This window comes from Falco punctatus (assembly GCF_963210335.1).
Source record: "Falco punctatus genome assembly, chromosome: 7".
Taxonomy (NCBI): domain Eukaryota; kingdom Metazoa; phylum Chordata; class Aves; order Falconiformes; family Falconidae; genus Falco; species Falco punctatus.
This window is the reverse complement of record NC_137587.1, coordinates 38,889,026-38,907,226: the sequence shown is the minus strand read 5'-3', so window position 1 is coordinate 38,907,226 and position 18,201 is coordinate 38,889,026. Positions and strand designations below refer to the sequence as shown.

At 42.4% G+C, this 18,201-nt stretch overlaps 1 protein-coding gene across 2 annotated transcripts; it reads left to right on the top strand.

The window, feature by feature from the left end:
• The first annotated feature begins 1,004 nt into the window (after positions 1-1,004).
• GMFB (glia maturation factor beta) lies at positions 1,005-14,975 on the top strand. Of its 2 annotated transcripts, none has more exons than XM_080394450.1 (7): positions 1,005-1,218; positions 3,445-3,541; positions 4,086-4,135; positions 5,085-5,136; positions 6,182-6,262; positions 8,445-8,518; positions 11,093-14,975. In XM_080394450.1, the coding sequence occupies exons 1-7, from the start codon at positions 1,216-1,218 to the stop codon at positions 11,162-11,164; spliced, it is 429 nt and encodes a 142-aa protein (XP_080250576.1). In that variant the 5' UTR covers positions 1,005-1,215; the 3' UTR covers positions 11,165-14,975. The 2 variants fall into 2 exon arrangements, with proteins under 2 accessions (XP_080250576.1, XP_080250575.1); XM_080394449.1 differs by lacking the exon at positions 1,005-1,218 and adding an exon at positions 1,383-1,721.
• Positions 14,976-18,201: the final 3,226 nt, after the last annotated feature.

Genomic DNA, 18,201 nt, shown 5'->3' with positions numbered 1-18,201 from the left:
AAATAGCTGTACTTAAGAGTGTACAGAGATCAAGTGATGCTTCAACAGCTGCTTGACAATCCTGCACTTCCATGTGGTTTACTGAAGCGCTCATTGAAAAACTGCATAAATAGATCCCATATTTAAGTCATTAATATAGCTTGCATGAGGTCGTACCTGAGATGCAAAGTCTTAATCTATACTTTCATTCTCTTTGAGCAAAAAACCGAATAGCATTCTTAATTAACTCCCACTACAGGAGTGTGAAGAAGGCATTCTTTGTTATAGCAGCTTAAATTCCCAGCAGCATGAAGAAGGTCAGATATTTGGCCCAGCACTGAGACAGCCCTCCACCAGCAGCCTGTTACTGAACAGAAGTGCCTGCCTTGCACTCCCTTCTCATATTTGTGAGCTCCAAATCCTGGTTTACTTCCAGAATTATGCTCAACTTGTCCAAACAAGAAGGACCATGAGCAGCAGAACTTCCAATTTGTGCCTCATATTTGAATCTCCTAATGTTTACCGAGTCAGACACTCCAGCTGTGGCTTTTTTGACAGTCATTTTACTGTGTATACCCTCAGGTGTTTTAGTAAAGGATGTCAAGTTGGTAACAGGCCCTAAGGGCCTTTTCTAACAGTGGCTGCCTGGCGCTGCCCACGGGCTGACATGCCAGACTGGCCTCGGCAGGAGGAGGCCTCTCCACGGATCAGGGTTTAAACGCTCAGCCCCGGCCCTCCCTCGCCACCGCGACGGCCGCATTAACCGCCAAGGGACCGAGCCCCCCACCTTCCGAGCCTGCTCCTCCCGCCTCGACAGCCCCCCCGCGGCTACACACCCACCGGTTGCACACGGCCCCGTCCCGTTGACCATGACTCCCGCGGGGAGGGGCGGAGCCTCGGCGCCGCGGTAACGGGGCGGGGAACTGCGGAGTGCGAGGCTGGGCTGTCACGTGGTACCACTGCGAGCGCCGGCGCCCGCGCCCCTTCCCGCCTTCCCGCCCTTTGCGGCACGTGGGGCGCTCCCCGCCGCTCTTGAACCTTCCCGCTACCCGTAGGCGGGTGACACCGCCCGCCAGGCTGGGACGGCGGCGCTGATTGGCCGGCGGGGAGGGGGAGACGAGGGGTCTTCGCCGCGCAGGCGCAGCGGGGTGCGCAGCCCAGCGAGGAGGCGGCGGGCGGCGGCTTTCGTTGTTGGCGCGCGAGCGGCGGCGGTTAGGCGGTTGCGCGCGCGCAAGGATGGTGAGAGAAGCCCGTACCGCCTGCGGGGGGGTTGGGCCGGGCCGGGCCGCGCCGCGGGGAGCCCAGCCGCGGGGGTTCCCCTCGCTGAGGCGGGAGGGGCGGCGTGTGGCTGGTGTCCCCGCGGGCTGGGCTTGGCGGGCCGGGGAGGAGGCTCTGAGGGGAGTAGGCTCTGAGGGGAGAGCAGGTGCCTTCGGAGCAGCGGGGGCAGGTGGCCCCTCAGGGCGAGCCGGCGGTCTGGGGGTGCTGCCCGGCGAGGCGCCGCCGTGAGAGGCTTCTCCGGCTCTGCCCAGCCCCGCCCGACACCCCGGGCCGTGCCGTGTGCCGTGTCACCTGCTGCCCCGCCGGCAAAAGGACCTTCTCGGTTGTTTTTCTGCTGGGCGCTGGCAGCCTGCGGGGGGAGAGTGAAGAAACAGCTGTTTAAAAAGGAAGTCGTGACCTGCCTTGCCAGCGGCTGTTCGGCAGACGGCTAAATCGTGTTCTGAAAATCGTGAAGCGTAATGCTGGTATGAATGGTGGCTGAGGTTAACCAACCGCAACACCCCCCTACCGCGCTGCTTGGCAGGTGTGCCCACTGTCTGTGCAGTCCTCCTGTCTCTTTGACTTTCTTTGGTCTTTACTAAACCAAGCACTGGTGAGCCAGCTTATCCCCGATAGCTGATCTGAATCTGATGTGTTTTGCCGGCACAGCCTTCAACTTCTCTTAGGGATTTATGTTTGTGTGGCTGCACAGGTGTGAAACAAGCACTGCTTACCCTGCAGTGTCTGCTGGAAGATGTTAGGAAATGGCTGAGCCCAGAGGACTAGGAGAAATGCTCCCTTCAGAGAAGAGCATTTGGTAAAAGAATGTAACTTCAGCCTTGAAATGCAGCCCTGAACTCTGTTGTTGTTTTTTATAGAGACCTGAAATGGTAAGAGTGGGTATTAATGAGGTTTGTGGTTCAGAGGGAGCCAAGAACAGTCTTTAAAGTTTCGGGGAAACAAGCAAAATAACGAAGGCTGTGCACACAGTGCCTGACCTGTCCTATCGCAGCAGAGCCTGATTTCCTCCCCAGCTGTTAAAAGGAAGTAGAGGCACAAGACTTTGTGCCAGAATATGGTCAAGGTGGAAGTCTCTTTAGGCGTAACAGCAAGCATAGGATATTTGCAAGGTGATTTTGTAAGTGGAGAAGGAGAGACACCTCTGCTTTTTGAGGAAAATCTCACAAACAAACCAATGTTGAACATGAGGAGACAGAACTTGGAGTTTAAGTAGTAACTTTCTTCTCATTTGTAAGTAGTGATTTGTTTTGATGAAACACCTCTTTAGTAGAGCTTGTGATAGGTAATCTTACAACTTTTTTCTTTTTAATTTGAGCAATTTTTTTAAACAAATCTTAAAATACAGTTTTGGCACAAAAGCCTTGATGCCTTAAGAATTTATAAATACAGTAATATGAACAAACTGGAGATGTTAAATATCTTCATCTAACTGGCATGTGCCTCTTCACTGTGGCAGTAGAGGTTGTGTGTATAAGATGCTGCTCAGGAAATGGCAGTGGTTGGCTTGGTAGAGTTTAAAAGTTGCATGTGTAATGGAAGATAACCTGCATGGTTGCTTGTGAAATAATCATTTCCTTCTCCATCTTAAGTGTGATGACTAATATGCTATCTGGACACTTCTAAAAAAGATTGGAGTTAGTAACAGAGAAGCACGTGGGGAAAGTATGCATGCTTTTTGATAAAAATGCCTTAAATGCTTTCTGTGTACGTAAATCTCCAAAGTTCAGTTAATGTTTTGGTGGGTAAAAATAAGCAGTGATCCTTGATTGTGTTCTTCTGAGATACTAAGAGTAGCTTCTGTTACTTTAAATACTTAAATTACTTTAACCCATTTCCTGCCACTCTGAGGGGCTTCCTTATTTCAGGACTTGTCTTGGCAAATGATCTGTAAAATTTGTTTACTTGTAAGAGATGTGAGGATAATCCCAGTTCAGGAATAGCTAATATTTCTAGCTAATTGTGTGGTATTGAGGAGAGATATTAAAACAGATAAGAGTTCTGTTATTTTCAGAAACTGCTTTCATCGATGGTTTTTCTGGTATACGTGTAAGTTCTGAAACTTTGGACATGCTGCATGCAGTTCCACTTTGGTAGGGTTTATGTGCACGTATGTGTGACATGCGGAGTTTTTTCTGGTTTACTAGAAAGATTTATCTTTCCCTCCCCTCTGCCATTTCCTTTTTGTAGAGTGAGTCTCTGGTGGTTTGTGATGTTGCTGAAGACCTGGTGGAGAAACTAAGAAAATTCCGGTTTCGTAAAGAAACCAACAACGCTGCCATTATAAGTAAGTTAAAAACACATCTGACAAAATGCAAGGTCTTGCAGAAAATCCTGTCTTCTCTTTTCCTTCCCATGTAATATTGCTGATGTAACGGGTAAATGGGAGCCAAGAGGCTGTTTCTCACATGAACTTCAGTGTTTCTAATTCTGTCTGTAATTTTAACTGTAAAGCAGTGTGTTCTTCTGATGTAAGACAGCATTTGCTCTTAGTTGAGTATTTACGCTTGATTGCAGCTCCGTCTACCACTTTGTGAAATGATAGTAGAAAATGTCAAGGCACAGTCATTTTGAGTTCATAAATTTTGTAGCCTTTAAGCAGGGGAGTTTGACATTTCAGTCTTTAAAATTTAGGAGTGTATCACAATGAACAACGCTTATATTGTATGCTTCTCTTGACTTCCATGATTTTTGTGAAGTCCTGGGGCACACCGAAGAAGCAAAATGGAAGCACAAGGAATATACTTGTGGGGGAATGTTAAAAAGCTTCATGTGTATGTTAGATCAATGTTTTCTCAATCAATTTATATATGTTTCATTTTGATTTGTAGTGAAAATCGACAAGGATAAGCAGTTGGTGGTACTGGATGAGGAGCATGAGGTTTGTTAAATGAATTGTAAATAAGAATATCTTCAGCCTGCAATGTATTGTTGTCTCTAAGGTACTGCCTTAGTTTCAAATTGTTATCAAACTCTTAATCTAATTTGGGTCATGAGCTTATTTAAATGCATGGTCACTCTGCATGTAAAGCACAGCACTATTAATAGTGGAACTATGCAGAAGCAATTGAGTTGACTAATTAATTGCACAAAAAGGTTATTTTAAAGCTGTTACCATAAAACTGTGTAAAAAGTACCTTTGGCACCTGCTGGCTTTTTGAAAAGATTTCTGCTGTGTTTCCACGTAGATTTGCATATTTGACTCTGAGCTGGTCTACCATCAATTAGAAGCTAGGATTGCTAATCCTCTGCAGACTCTAAATTTGATAGGTGGCAGAATAAGGTCAGCCCAGTGTGTAGTGTTTCTTTCTTAATGGTACATAGGGCAAAATTAAATCCTTCCCAGGGATTTGAGCATTAACCATAGCTCTTATTCCCCAGAATGTAGAAATTAATGTAACATTTAAATAGAACGGGGGTTCTTTTTTTTTCTTGCTCAAGGAGGAAGGACTGAATTTTTCAAAAGCACCATTTACGTAGCTGATTTTAACAGCTACTTTTTGCTGTGTGCTTGCTTACTTCTGTTTAGCACTAGTTAGATAAGCATGGTAGCTGCCAGCATATCCAACTGGAGCCAAAAATGTTTCCTAAACTCATTATGCCTAAAATAGGGATGATTATTCATACTAACATTAATTCTACGTTTAGTCATAGGAATCTGTTAGCACATGAATTTTCCTGAACTGCTCTAGTAATTTAAGTGAGAGATCATTACCAGTTCAGCTGTAGATGTACATCTAACCTTTTACTCTTCCATTATTCTGCTTTAGCCTTTGTAGTACACCAGCAAGATCACTTGTTCAAATGTTGCTTGTGTTTAATGTTACCAGGGTATTTCTCCCGATGAGCTAAAAGATGAGCTGCCTGAGAGACAACCTCGATATCCTTCTTGCGCTGCTGGGATTTGGTCTTACTCCTGCAAGCTGTACAAAGTTGGACTTCACCTTTTTAGGCCAATACCTGCCTGTAGTGTGACTTTACTGATACTTTGTGAGATAACCAAGGGATCAGTTCTATGATGCACTGAACAGTTGTCCCATTGTTGAAACAATGACCATTTAAGTCTTTCCCAAGATCTTATTTTCTTTTTGACTATATAATGTTTGGGGAAGTAAAGCAAAGCCACGCTGCTGTTAATGTAAAGAAATGAGTAAAAAAGTGCCAGTTTTGTATGTGGCTATTTTTGAATATAGAAAACTGCCTGTGTAACTTGGGATCTGTTTTGGTACTTTCTTAGGATGTGGCCCTTGCTATGTTGCTGCAGTTACTGATTCTGGGAGTGCTGTAGGCATGTGGTCTAGGGAAGAATCTCTGTATTTTAAAAAGGGAAAAGAAGAGGGACAAATAAATTATTCTTAAGCTAGGTGAAATAAGAAGTGTACTTAATGTTATAAGCAAAGAAAATACCTGCCACCATTAGCCTTAAAAGCTGGCTGGTGCTATCCCATGTGTCATTCTGAATCTTTCCTTTCGTGACTGTAGTGTAGTAGTAGGCTATAAAGCAGGAGTCCTAGTGAAAACTTGAGTTCAAATTGAGCAAAAATACCTGAAACAATAAAGTGCTTAGTCTGCAAAGAAGGAATTTGGCTTTCATCAAGCCAGAAACATGTTGGTGGATGTGGGAAGTCTTTTTACAAAGCTAGGAGAGGAGTATTAGTGATGAAAGGATAATTTTTAGCTCTGATGCAAAACAGTAATACCAAGGCAGCCCTTATGCCCAGCTATGGTAGACTTTGGTAAGGGCAGGTGGGATCAGTTCTAAAAGTCAAATATGGAAGTGAAAACAGGAAAACAGTGAGACTACTTACCAAATTTAAAGCATCTTTTAGAATGCAAGACTTATTTATACCTGCATCAGGCTCTGATAACTGAGGCTTGGATCCTAATAAAATTTATTTCTTAGTTTCTTTAACCTCAGAAAAAACATTTATTGTGTATAGTTACAAGTATCAGCATGATGATGGAAGAGTTTCTTATCCCTTGTGCTTTATCTTCTCCAGTCCAGTTGGTGAGTGAACATTGTGAACAGTAGCTATTATGTGTTGTAAATATGGGAATATTATTTGCTATGGAAGATAAAATGAGTGCTTAATGCTTGAGTTGTGGTTCAGATGCTTAAGGCTAGGTTTGCTTATGCCATTGCCGGAAGCAAGGCACTGTAAAGCTGTGCCATTATCTGGAGACCTTCTTTGGCAGCAGGGAATCGCTAGTATATTAGCTTCATCCTCACCATCGGCTCATGCCAGGTGTGAACACTTCCTCTGCCCAGGTCTACCTGGAGGTTGCTGGAGGTCTTTGCTGCCTTTGGGGTTCACATTTAGGGCACTTAAGATGTATGATAGAAGAGATTTTTTCTTTCCTATTTCTGATGGCTGAACAGAAGTGTTGGTTTCCTGCTTAGGTGGCCAAAAGCTGCATCCTTCTAAATGTGCCTGCCCACTGTGTTCTAGTGGTGTGCTCAGCAACATGCTCCTCTAAAGGAAAGGAGCCAGGAGCGCTCTGCATCTGTTCATGTAGGTTTAACCTAATGTGTTTCTTGTCACTCTCTCAGATCTTGGGAAATCAGACAAGGCTCAGGAGATGAATGGGGAGAGGGCTGGGTAATACCACCTCTGTTCCTGAGGGTTTCTGTTCATCTCTGTCAGTCTTGCTTTTCAGATATTAGGGACTGGTTGGGAGGAAATCCCTCTCCTCAGAAGGGCATGGGAACCCATGTCTACCTGTGACAGGAACAGGGCTCTAAAAGGGTGAGGATAGGATTCAAGAGGAGTGTTTTCCAGGGGGGCTCTGTGCACTGGGCAACAACAGAGGATGCCTCCAAACAGCGCTTTCATGTGAAGGTCTAAAGGGCTGTCGCAATTACGGGTGAAAAGGAGGGAGAGAGGACTCCATAACCCAGATCTGGGCAGGTGAAAGTGCTGGCTGAATGCACTGTGCTCAGGGAGAAAGACACTGATCTTAGATCATCCCAGGTTTATACAGAGCAGTGACTTCCCCTGCTTGTGTCACAGCAACACTTGATATAGACATACCTGCATGGAGAGCTGTGTAATTTTTATAGAACCCAAATAATCTGTGACCTGATTTGGACTTGAAGAGCTGAATTGCTCTGTGGTTACAATCTGTTCTGAATTGTAATAGGGTAGCTTGATAATGTTACTGGATTATCCTTGTTATACTCTAGAAGAAGATAAACTGATTGCATTGTTTTACACTTCATTATTTGGAACTAAAATAACTAGGTAGGTAAAAGAGTTCAGCAACTAGTGAGCATATTCTTCTGTAGTTACCTGAGAAATGTTACAGGTGTTAACTTCTCTTCTGAAGGATAGCTATTTTGTGAGTTAGAACAGCAGTAAAAAACATCCTGGGAGACCTTGAAATAACAAAGCGGGCAGACTTGCAGTACTTCATAGGAAAAGAGAGCTTAGACAATGTTCTTTATGGGTGGCAAGATTTAAAAGTACACTTGTATCTAGAAACTTGTAAGCAAGCAACTTCTAAAAAAAAGCCTTTTTTTTCCTTGATGTTTTCTGTTTCAAAAAATGTTCTTCAAACGTAAGTTGGTGGTTAGACTGATACTGGAGTTGGAAACAATGAGCCATTAGTTGGTACTCTAAACAGCAGTTAACTTCAACTGTGACTGAAGTTGCTCTGTGGGAGTAGGGAGTCATTTTGAGCTGCCAATTCACCTGGGGAGAGATTAGGAGAAGGAACAACAAATTCAAACTGACTTGGTTTGTTCTCAGTTTGACTCCAGCTCAAAGGCACATGGTATAAAGATCTGCGTAAGTGTAACTAGCAAAAGCATGGACATCTTCTAGAAACAGCAAGAGCAAAGAATGTCGTGTAATTAGCTACTGTAGTGGCAGGAGGTGCTGATTAGTGGGCTGTTGTGATTCAAGTTTGACTGCTGCAATATTTGATGTTAGGTCTAAGCAGAAATGGAGGTGCATGTTGAGACCACCACTTCAACCTGTACACTTATTACTTCTGGAAGTGCTTTTCAAGTACTAGATATGAAAGTAAGAGCAAGGATGATAATGTATATAAAGAAGTAGGTCACTTTTCTGAATGGAGACTTCAGCTTTGTTTGGATTCTTTTTTTTAAAAAAAAATAAAATTTATTTTTGAAGTGTTGCAGTCAAAATAACTTAACACCCCCTTTTTTTTTTCCCAAACAACTACAGGATGTAAGCCTGAACAGCAGATGATGTATGCTGGAAGCAAGAATAAGCTTGTACAGACAGCTGAGCTCACTAAGGTATAATTGACTAGTTGAAATAACTGTCTCCCCCTTAAATGCAGGTTGCAGAAGCTGTTTTGTGTCTTGCTTGAACCTGTCACAAGAAGGATGTTATGAGACTTTGTAATTACAGTGCACAGATTCTGTTGTAGGAAGACTGGAGAGAGGCGTGGGGATTGCTGGAGTTTTAGGGTACAGGAGGAACTGTGTTCTCTAAAACTAAAATATCCATTGATAGGATGGCTCTCTTTATTTTGGGGAATGAATTTATTGATGGGAAGAATAGACTGAAGTCTCAGCATGGTGTGGTGCAGACTGGTGTAGCTGCACAGTTCATGGGGCTGTACACTTGCAGAACATAGCCTTCAGGATAAGTAACGTATGTGCCAAGTGCTGAACAATTCCAAATCTCCCTGTGTTTGCTTCTCCCAGTACTAAGACCAAAAGAAATCACTGCATTCACTAGGCCTAGGTGTATATATATTTAAAAAATAAAAAGCCACCTAATTGTCATTTTGGAGACCTTTGAAATCTCTACTTAATTGACACCTAGACTTCTTAAAACTTTAGTTTAAACCAGTAAAGTTAGTCAGTGGCCACTTCAGGTTTTTCGTACAATGTGAAATGACTTCATCATTCCCCAAAAGCACTGTTCACTTTTGTTATTCCTTATCCTTAGTCCTTTGACATCACATTAAAAATGTACATTGGGCCCATAAAAGAACTGTGAATTTCTACTTGTTCTAGCTGTACTTTGTGAAAAAGGCCCTCTCTGTTTTAGATTGGACATCGAGTTGACGGGTAAATGGGAGGGAAACAGGAGATAAAATGATGGAATCAATCAGTACAGCCCCAAGAAATATATTTTTTTTCAGTTCAGTTGAAAGTGCGTCTTAGAGACCTGAGAACTCTAGCATCTTTGATAGACAGGAAAAATTCCATGAGGAGGAAGGCAGTTTTCAGTGAGCAAGAAGGCAAAGTTGATGAGAAGGTGAAAGCCTGAGGACTAGCTCTGTTGGAGATACTATCACCTGTCAAGTGGGAGAAATTCGGTCTGAAAGGCTTTTGAATGAAAGCCTAGGAGCAGATATAGAGGACCATGATCATCTTCCTTCTGAAGCTGGAGATGATAGCCTGTCTCCAGTTCAGGTTGCTTACTTGCTCTTCAGTTGTGCTTTGTTCTTGCCGCTTGCTGAACTATGTTTCATTTTAGCTCATGCTGTGACTTCCTCCTGGTGTGCTTTCTGCATGTGACTGAACTGAGTCCTGTTATTTTTTTCAGTGACTTGCATATTAACTTGCCTTCCGTTAAGCTGATCTTTTCTTATAACACTGAATTTTGGGATATCCCCCCTATCTTTTACTTCAAAAACAAACAAAAAAAATCCTCAATATTATTTGATAGTAGTGGATCACTGAATACAAGAAACAGTGTCCAAAGTCTACTGCAGCGGAAATGGGTAATAAGGAAGAAAAGATACAGAACTTGAATTGCTTCCTGAAGATTAAAATGGTGAAATGGCTGAGAACAGGACTAACTAGGAAGCTCATTCCAAACAGCAGGTTAACTGAGAAGCTTGTTTTGTGAGTCTTACAAAATCCCATCCATTCTAATGGCCTGAGCATGCTTTTTGCAGCTATGTACTCGATACCATTAGAGGGGCAGATAACTGATAAAGTGCTGACATAGCCTTTTTCTGTGTTGTTAGAGTAGTAACAACAGTCTCAATTTAAAATAGTTTTCTTGTTTTCATTACTTAGAGCACCACTTTTGAAGGCCTGTGGATTTGCAAAATTTACTTACTTGACTCTTCTGAAAAGATTTGTGGGCATCTGAAAGGCTCCAGTTAGCAATACAGAATTAACTTAGCCTCTCTTCAAGGGTATTAAGAAGACCCAACAAAACAGTTACTTGCCTGTATGGAACGTAAAGAGTATATTCATGTCTTTGGTCTTTTCTGCTTCAAGGCTGTGTTAGAGATTTGTTTTAAGGCTTCAGCAAAGCTTTGAGTTAATGGTTTTTGGGGTTTGGTTGTCTTTGGTCTTGTTTGGTTTTTTTTCCAAGTTTCCTATTTTGAGGTATCCCAGGCTTGTTTCTTCAGGGAAAACAATGTTACTGGATACTAAGGGTTTATTTCAGTTCAAGTAAGAAATTCAACAGTTCAAAAAGGAGAACCCTCTTGGGCTGAGCAAAATTCCTGAACTTTGGGCTAAATCCAGTCCAGAGGTTAAATTCATTTGTAGTCTTAAAACAGACAATCTTCTTGCTGAGGTAATACATACGAAATGGTGCCATTTCAGAGTAACTTTAAAGTATTGTACATGTGCTGTTCTCACATACTCTAGCAATACGAATTATGGGATTCTTGTTCAAGTTAGTAATATTCCTTGCCATTTAGTGTTGCATATTTTGTACTGATGTTATTTGAGAAGATTAATTGATCCTTTCAAGAAAGCACATGGAACCTCTAGGTTGGTTACTGGTTTATTACAGCTCAAACTGCTTGTGTGGAAAAGGTACTGGTTGCCTTGTATGCTTACCCCTTTCATGTACCATCACCTCAAGAATTTACACAATGCAATTTTGTTTAGGTATTTGAAATAAGAAATACAGAAGACCTAACTGAAGAATGGCTGCGTGAGAAACTGGGCTTCTTCCATTAAGAAAACCTCTGTAATAAGTATTTATGTACCATCCTGATAATACTGGAACCAGACATGAATACTTACATCTAAAAAATGCACTGTATTTACATCTGTCTCCTGCAGTATATCTCTTGTGCAAAGTTTGTGCAAAGAATAGCAGGTCTGTCTCCTTGAAGTAACAAATCTTTGCAGGTGTTTCCTTATTTGTACCTGTTAAAAGGGAATACTCCTCTGCAGGGACTCCTTTTGCACTCTTGCGACTAATATTTCTATAACTAAAATAGTTCAGTTCTGGATTTGTATCTACAAACATAATTTGGAAGCTGACGCTAACTTTTTCTGAGCTACAAATGCATCCTTATGACATATACTAGCCATTTATGTGCAGAAATTGTGTACTGTTACTTACTTTACAGACTTTTTGACTTAATGACTTTTCAATTTTGAAAATTACTCCCTGCAAGCATTTAGTATTAGAAAGACAAAATCCTTGTATAGCAAATCCATCCATTTATCTTTCCATTGAGTCCACGTGAGCTTTCTCAAATGCTTGGAACTAATTTTTGTCATTCCAGTAATTCCTCACTTGACTGAGTCAAATCTTTCTAAATTTCAGGGCAAAGCTTTGACTGTCCAGTTCTCATGCTGATACAGTCTTACAGGAACTAGATGATAACTAAGGGCTGAATTACAACTCTGGTTACTCTCATACCAGGTGTCTTGCATATATAACTTATTACACTGTTACAGAGTTTACCTCTTTGCTCATTTCCTATGATATGAACACCTGCTAATACTGTGTGCCTTTAATTTGTTAGCTTTAAAATGACTTGAGAATTTTACACTGCCACTTAGTACAAATTTGGTAAAAACTTTAAAGAATCAAAGTAACATTTTTTCCTAGTGCCTGGTGTTGCAGTTGACATCTGATTTTAACAAAAAAAGCTAACCTCATTTTCTTTGAAATTCCTGTCATCTACTCCATTTGTAGGAGTCAGGAGGTTAAAGCTTTTCATGATAATGAATGATTTGTATCACTTTTTGTTATAAAAGTTGGCCACACATAGCTTTTGAGTACTTTACAGTCTCTTAACTTTCTTAACTGCTTGTTGGTCAAAATTACATTCCAGATAAAGCTTTTGCATAAGTGATAACTTGATTTTCATTTAGTTACGGTTCATCTCTTTGAAACAGCAAATATTCTAATGTGAAAATAGTATTTAACTTTTATAAATGACCAGTCTTTTTACAGGTCTGTTTTATATTGAATAGAGTAGTTGTCTGATATGGGACATGTTCAGCCCATGCAGTGGCAAAAGGAGTACTCATGTGACAGTATCTCACTGTCTTGCTCATGTTTGTTGTGCTACTGAATAAGTATCTGCATAAGAGCAGCTTCCTGTTGATAACGTACTTTAAAATACAGCTGCCCTAACAAATCTGTTTGGTGAGAAGGAATGCAGTGTTAAATTTAGAGGCCAGTATTTCATGCTGTGAAACCTTTGCTGAAAGAAGGTTTATTTTTTGGTAGTAAACATATGTTGTGATAGTGCTAAAACACTTACTTCCTCTAAGATCACAAGGAATTAATTTGCAAAGGTCCTCAGTGTTGGTAAATCTCTTCTGAGTTTGATGTTACTACTCATTTATTTGTATACAAATCTGACTTGAGGGGAGCTTTTCAAAATACGTGTTAGAATGATCCACTTAAATTGATCTTTCAGCGTGGGAAAGAAATGCTTGTAATTAAATGTCTGTGTTAGTGCAGTGACTGGAAACACAGTTTCACTTCCCTGGACAAAAAAAATGTTGATTATGAAACTGTTGCTTGATCTTTCTGTACTACAGATAAATAAAAACAATGTATTTTGTGACAAACATTGTATAAATAAGACTTTGGCTTAAAGAATAGTGTCATTCTAAGTCCCAGTCTTGAAACAGCAAGGATCTAGTTTTGTTGGCATTGTGCTAAAGGTAAGCCATGTCAAAGTACAGTGTGGGTGAGAGGAAAGCTGTCACTTGTAATGTTCAGCTTGACTTGCAGTGGGGAAAACTGAATTAACAATCTTTGTCATTGTACTTTGTACACTGGTGGGCTGCCAGCATCCAACCGCTGCTGCACAGGTCTTTACAAAAATAACTGTAAAAGGCGCCTGTCTCTCAGGAGGTGAGGGGAGGAGCTGGAGCTGCTGCAGGCAAATGATTGAATTTGATTCTTCATCTCTGGATCACTCCACCTTCTGCCAAGAAAGTATTGCTATTTATGGCTCTATCTTCAGTCTGAGTTCTTTAGCTTTGGATGCTGTTGTTGCCTCTGCTTAAGGACTTTCTGCCTCTGGCACTGCCCTGCGAGTCTTGTAGAAAGCATACAAATACTGATGAGAGTGTTAAAGTCCACTTTCATGGGAAGGGTGATGTTGATGCTGCTCAGCCCACCAGTATTATTCTTCAAACAGCCTTGCTTGGTGGCTGTACCTCCTTCCCTTCTCTGAGCTGTGGAAGTGAGGAAGCAGCTGCAGGCACTTGGAGAATGAGTGTGCAGAGGATGTTTGCTGTTCTAGGCTTATTTGTGGTTTCCTTGTTTTTAATGCAGTGTTTTGATGCAGCTGTCTGCTGGTTACTGTCCTAGGCCCTTGAGATACAGGTAGTGCTAATACTTGATTAAACAAAGACATTAATTATGTCAAAATCTTTCCTGCACAAGTAATACTTGTTTTCTAACATATTTTTCCCAAGTTATCTTTAGCATTGTATTTTCTGTACTGCTGCCCCCATAACATCAGTGGGAGGCAGATGTGTCTGTGTTCAGAAGGCCAGTATGTTCTCACTGTGCTTTACTAGTGAGTTGCCCACCTGTAATCGTACATTTGTCTTGAATTTTCAGATCTCTAAAGCGTTCAAATTAAAGGGCAATGTAAATTAACTAATGCCACCTGTGGGAGCCTTTGTAGCTAAAGGTCTGAGAGTCAGCATCTTCCATTGTGAACTCCTATTTTTCGGGAGTTAGTGAGTTGGCCGTAAAATCCTTGGCCTGGAGTTAACAGTCTCTCAAAGGGAGATTTCTGCCACAATTAATCTGGTTTGCTTTAAATACTGACTAGATGGCTGGGATACAGCTCTTCTAATCCTATTAATCGATGGTAAGCTGAATTAAAGCATGAGTTTGCATGTCAGCCCATAAAATGGATTTGTATTGTTTGAATATTTTTAGCAAAAAAACAAATGCTGGTATTTGATGGTTTAAGTGTGTTTCTAGTGTCATAAATGCTGTTTTGATCTATCAAAGGAGGCAATAATGCGGGTGTTGACACCTTTTCACTTCTCCAAAGGAGCATCTTACGCATTTGTACCAGGATTCCATTTTTGTATCTTTAACTGTAAAATAGCTAGTCCAGAAACAATGTTAAACTAGTAACAGGGATCTGAATCACACATGCAAAGGGAGTTAAATTCTTCACTTTCATGCGTTCAAAAAAGAAATAATCATGCAACATTGTTTTTGATACAGCCACCTAGTAACTGTGAAATGGAGGTGTGATGGGACATGAGAAGGGTCAGTGACACTCTTGTGTTTGTTACGTGATCCAGACTTGGTTGACTTGTGTACGGTGACATGTTGGTTGGCACCAGTGCTGCGGTTGCTAAAAGGTGCAAGAGGGTCATGGCCAGTTTTGAGAATTTGGCAATTCCATGAAAATACTGGTAACCAGTACAACTTCCATATGCTGTTTAGTCTCTGCTAGTTCACATTGCATGTTTACTTTAAACCAAATCTTTTTTGCTAAGCGTGGTGCTTGTATTGGTTTAAATAAAATGTTTAATTAAGAGATTCTGTTGCCCTGTTTTAATTGCAAAGTAGCACATCTAGAATGGGTGTCTGACAGGAAAATGTATTAATAGTAGGTATGATGCTCCTCCCTTTCTCAGCTTTCTGGAGTTTGCTTTGGACTTGCAGCAACCCGTAGTCTTGAACATACTCCCTCGCTTGCTCTTCTACCTAAAATAATTCCTCTTTCCATCTGTTGTGAAGGGTGGCAGCCAGGGAGAGGGGAGGACAGCATCTGATGGCATACTGCAGGATAACTGCCATCCGCCTCTGCTCTGCACCTTGTATCACAGAACTCAAGTGAGCATACTTGTAAGCTGCAAGACAGCACAGGGGCTCCATTTCATTCTGGAATGCCACATAGACTTCTATTTTACATCTCTCCCACAAGGTCAAGGTTGCCGGCATAACCTGGAGCTGTGAAATGACACTATAGAGTGCAGGTGCCAAGTGAACAGTGTCAGAGTGGTTGTCAAGGTCCTCAAAGCTTGAAAGAAGTCAAAGGAACTTAGTTGCACCCTTTCCTCACAGTTGTTGGCTCATCTCTTTCCTGCTCAAGAGACCATTAGATTAATTTGATTGAAGCACTCCTTTTCCTCATTCTTGCTGACTGTTTCTTCCTTTCCTGATCTTTGGGGATTTTTTTTTCTTATGTTGTTGACCAAGGAATTTGGCTTTTGTAGCTGGTATTCACTCTTTCTGCCCATGCTGAAGAATAGCATTAATGGTAGAAGTAACATCCTTCTCCCCCAGGGAAGAGAGCTCTTGTGAAGGAGAAAATGCCAGATGTGCTGAAGCAGCTGCGCTCTTGAATGGCATCTTGGTCACCTAAGTATGTTGCAACAAAATCTGTTGCCCAAAGTTCTGAAAAAAACACCTAAGCTGCTGTGGGAGAAGAATGACTCTCAAGAACAGCCGATTAAAGGGAAGGAGAGTGGGAGAAAGGAATAAATAGCTCCCACATTGAGGGTGAGATCAACTGTGGAGTCCTGTGACATTCCCTGTTGTTTGTTGAGTATGCTTAACTAGAAAATGAGGTGATAGTTTACTGGCACTGCTAGATCATTGAGAGAGTAAAAACGGAAGCTGACCAAAGGGAATTGCAAGAAGATCTAGGGATATAAAGTGAAATGCTTTCATTTGGGAAAGGTCATTGACTAGTAATAGTTACATGAAAAGGGCAAAGTCAAGGCTAGAGAAGGGAATAGGAAACAAAATGGAAAACCTCTGTGCAGCAGTACACATCTGCAATATGCACGTAGCCTGGGTATCGCACAGCTGGTGCTTTCTCTCCCAGGTGTGTGGATAGATGGCTTGCCCAGGGCGAGGAGGAGTTTGCTAAGCAGATCCCTTGACTTGGTGGGGTCTTTGGGGATATTGCAGAGAAGAGGAGAAATTTAGTTGGTTCTGGAGGAGCTGGGGCAATCATTGCCCATATGTGCAGAAGTTTCCTGGCAGTGAAAGAGGCTCCAGCCAAAGGGTCTTGTGAACATGTCTGTGCCTATTGTTCTATGTCCCCCACAGGTGGTGGAATTGATTGGAGTATGAGCTGGCTCTCCCAGGCTCCTTACTTGCTCCTCACAGGCCATGGTCCTGCCGTGTTGTGTCTGGGTGCAGGTAAGGGTGGGGAAGCCAAGCACAAGCAGGAGAGGTATCGGTGTGGTGCTGCTGAGCAGCCTTAAGGGCGAGTGCTGGCAGGGAGGCTGTGGGGCAGAGACCCGAAGCACTCTGTGGGTGTGAGAGTGGTTGGGGTTTATTCTGCTCGAGTCCTCTGTGGCAGGGGTGATGATTTAAGGTGGGCTTCACCCCTTGGAACAAAAATGAGGGTGTGTGGCGGATGGGCCATCCCCTGCCCTTGTTAGTTGGCACAGTCGTGTCAGCTGTGGTTTTGGTGATGCGCCCCAGGGCCTTCTGCAGCAGCAGAGGAGACCTCACCTGTGGGGGGGCATTGGCTAAGGGCACCTCTCTTGGTAGCTGCAGGCATACCAGCTGCTGTGGAGACTCAACCAAGCTTTGGCCTGATCTGGTTGGATTGTTCATGTGTTACAGCAGAAAATAGAACAAGACTTGCCAATCTCCTAAGATGTGGCTGGTTAGGGAAAAAAAAAAAAAAAGTGTGCTCAGCTTCATGTGGAAAAGCCTGCTCAAAGGGATTTATAGATCTCAGTGCTGGAATTCTTGGATTTTGCTTCTGCATGTATGACTCTAGTTTGATAACAGTCATTCTCTGCACGGTCTTCCCTTAGGGCAGGCAACTGCTTCTCTCTAGCGGCAAAGGAAGAGCTGTGGAGATGGTACCAAGTTTGTGGAGTGGCTGCTGCTTCCGCATCTCCTCCAGAGTGGTATCGAGGCCAGGGAATCGGTCCTGTGCGCTGAGCTGGTCTGGGTATGCAGCTTAAATTGTAACTGCTGGGGAAGAGAGAATTTTCCTGCCATCTGAGAGGAAGCTCTGGTGTTCCTAAAGAACAGTCTTGAACTGCCAGATGTGGAGGTGTACAGGTACCTGCAGCTTAGCAAGAAGGAGTTGTAGTTCTCAAAATGTCTCTTTGGGGTCAGCAGTCAGTCTTGAGGAATTGACAACCTCTATCTGAGCTGCTATGTAAGGCAGTGGACTGGCTTGATTTGTGCTGTATTCAAGGCATTGGGAGCTTCATTTTCAGCCATGTTTCAATGAACACAACAATTCTGAAGCATGAGAAACCCTGGCATTAGCTTTTGACTTCTCCAATTATTAATATGTATTTGTATCTGCCAGGTCTCTATATTGAAAGTTTGAGCATAAGGCTGAGCAATCCCACGCCCCGATTTTTCTCTTTAACACTCATTTTATGGGGTTTATTTGTTTTTTACATTCAACATTTCATTTTGTGAAAAACGGTGAAGGAAAATGGTGAAATACTAAAGAGTGAATATTCTCTGGTAGTGGTTAGGACATTACTGGCACGTAAAGTTGTATTCGCATCAGTTTAAACTTGGCCACCATTCCTCTCCCAGGTCTTGTGGGCTTCCTTTTGTATCTGCTGTTCCTTTTGGTGCTACTAAGATGGTGTGATCTTGTGCAGGTAATGGGCTGGCTGCTGCAGTGTGTATATGCAGCTTCCTTTGCAGCCTCGCCTTGCTCAGACTAGGCTCTGTGTCCTTTCTCTCAATGCAGCCATAAAGTGAAGGAGATAATTTTAATACATTTGCATAGATGTAGTTAATCGGTGTGGTCCGTTTTGTCACACCA

Excerpts from the sequence above, each read along its gene's own strand:
- GMFB (XM_080394449.1), top strand. Across the intron at positions 4,136-5,084 it reads TACTGGATGAGGAGCATGAG|GGTATTTCTCCCGATGAGCT; the intron begins GTTTGTTAAATG and ends TAATGTTACCAG. Across the intron at positions 5,137-6,181 it reads GCCTGAGAGACAACCTCGAT|TTATTGTGTATAGTTACAAG; the intron begins ATCCTTCTTGCG and ends CAGAAAAAACAT.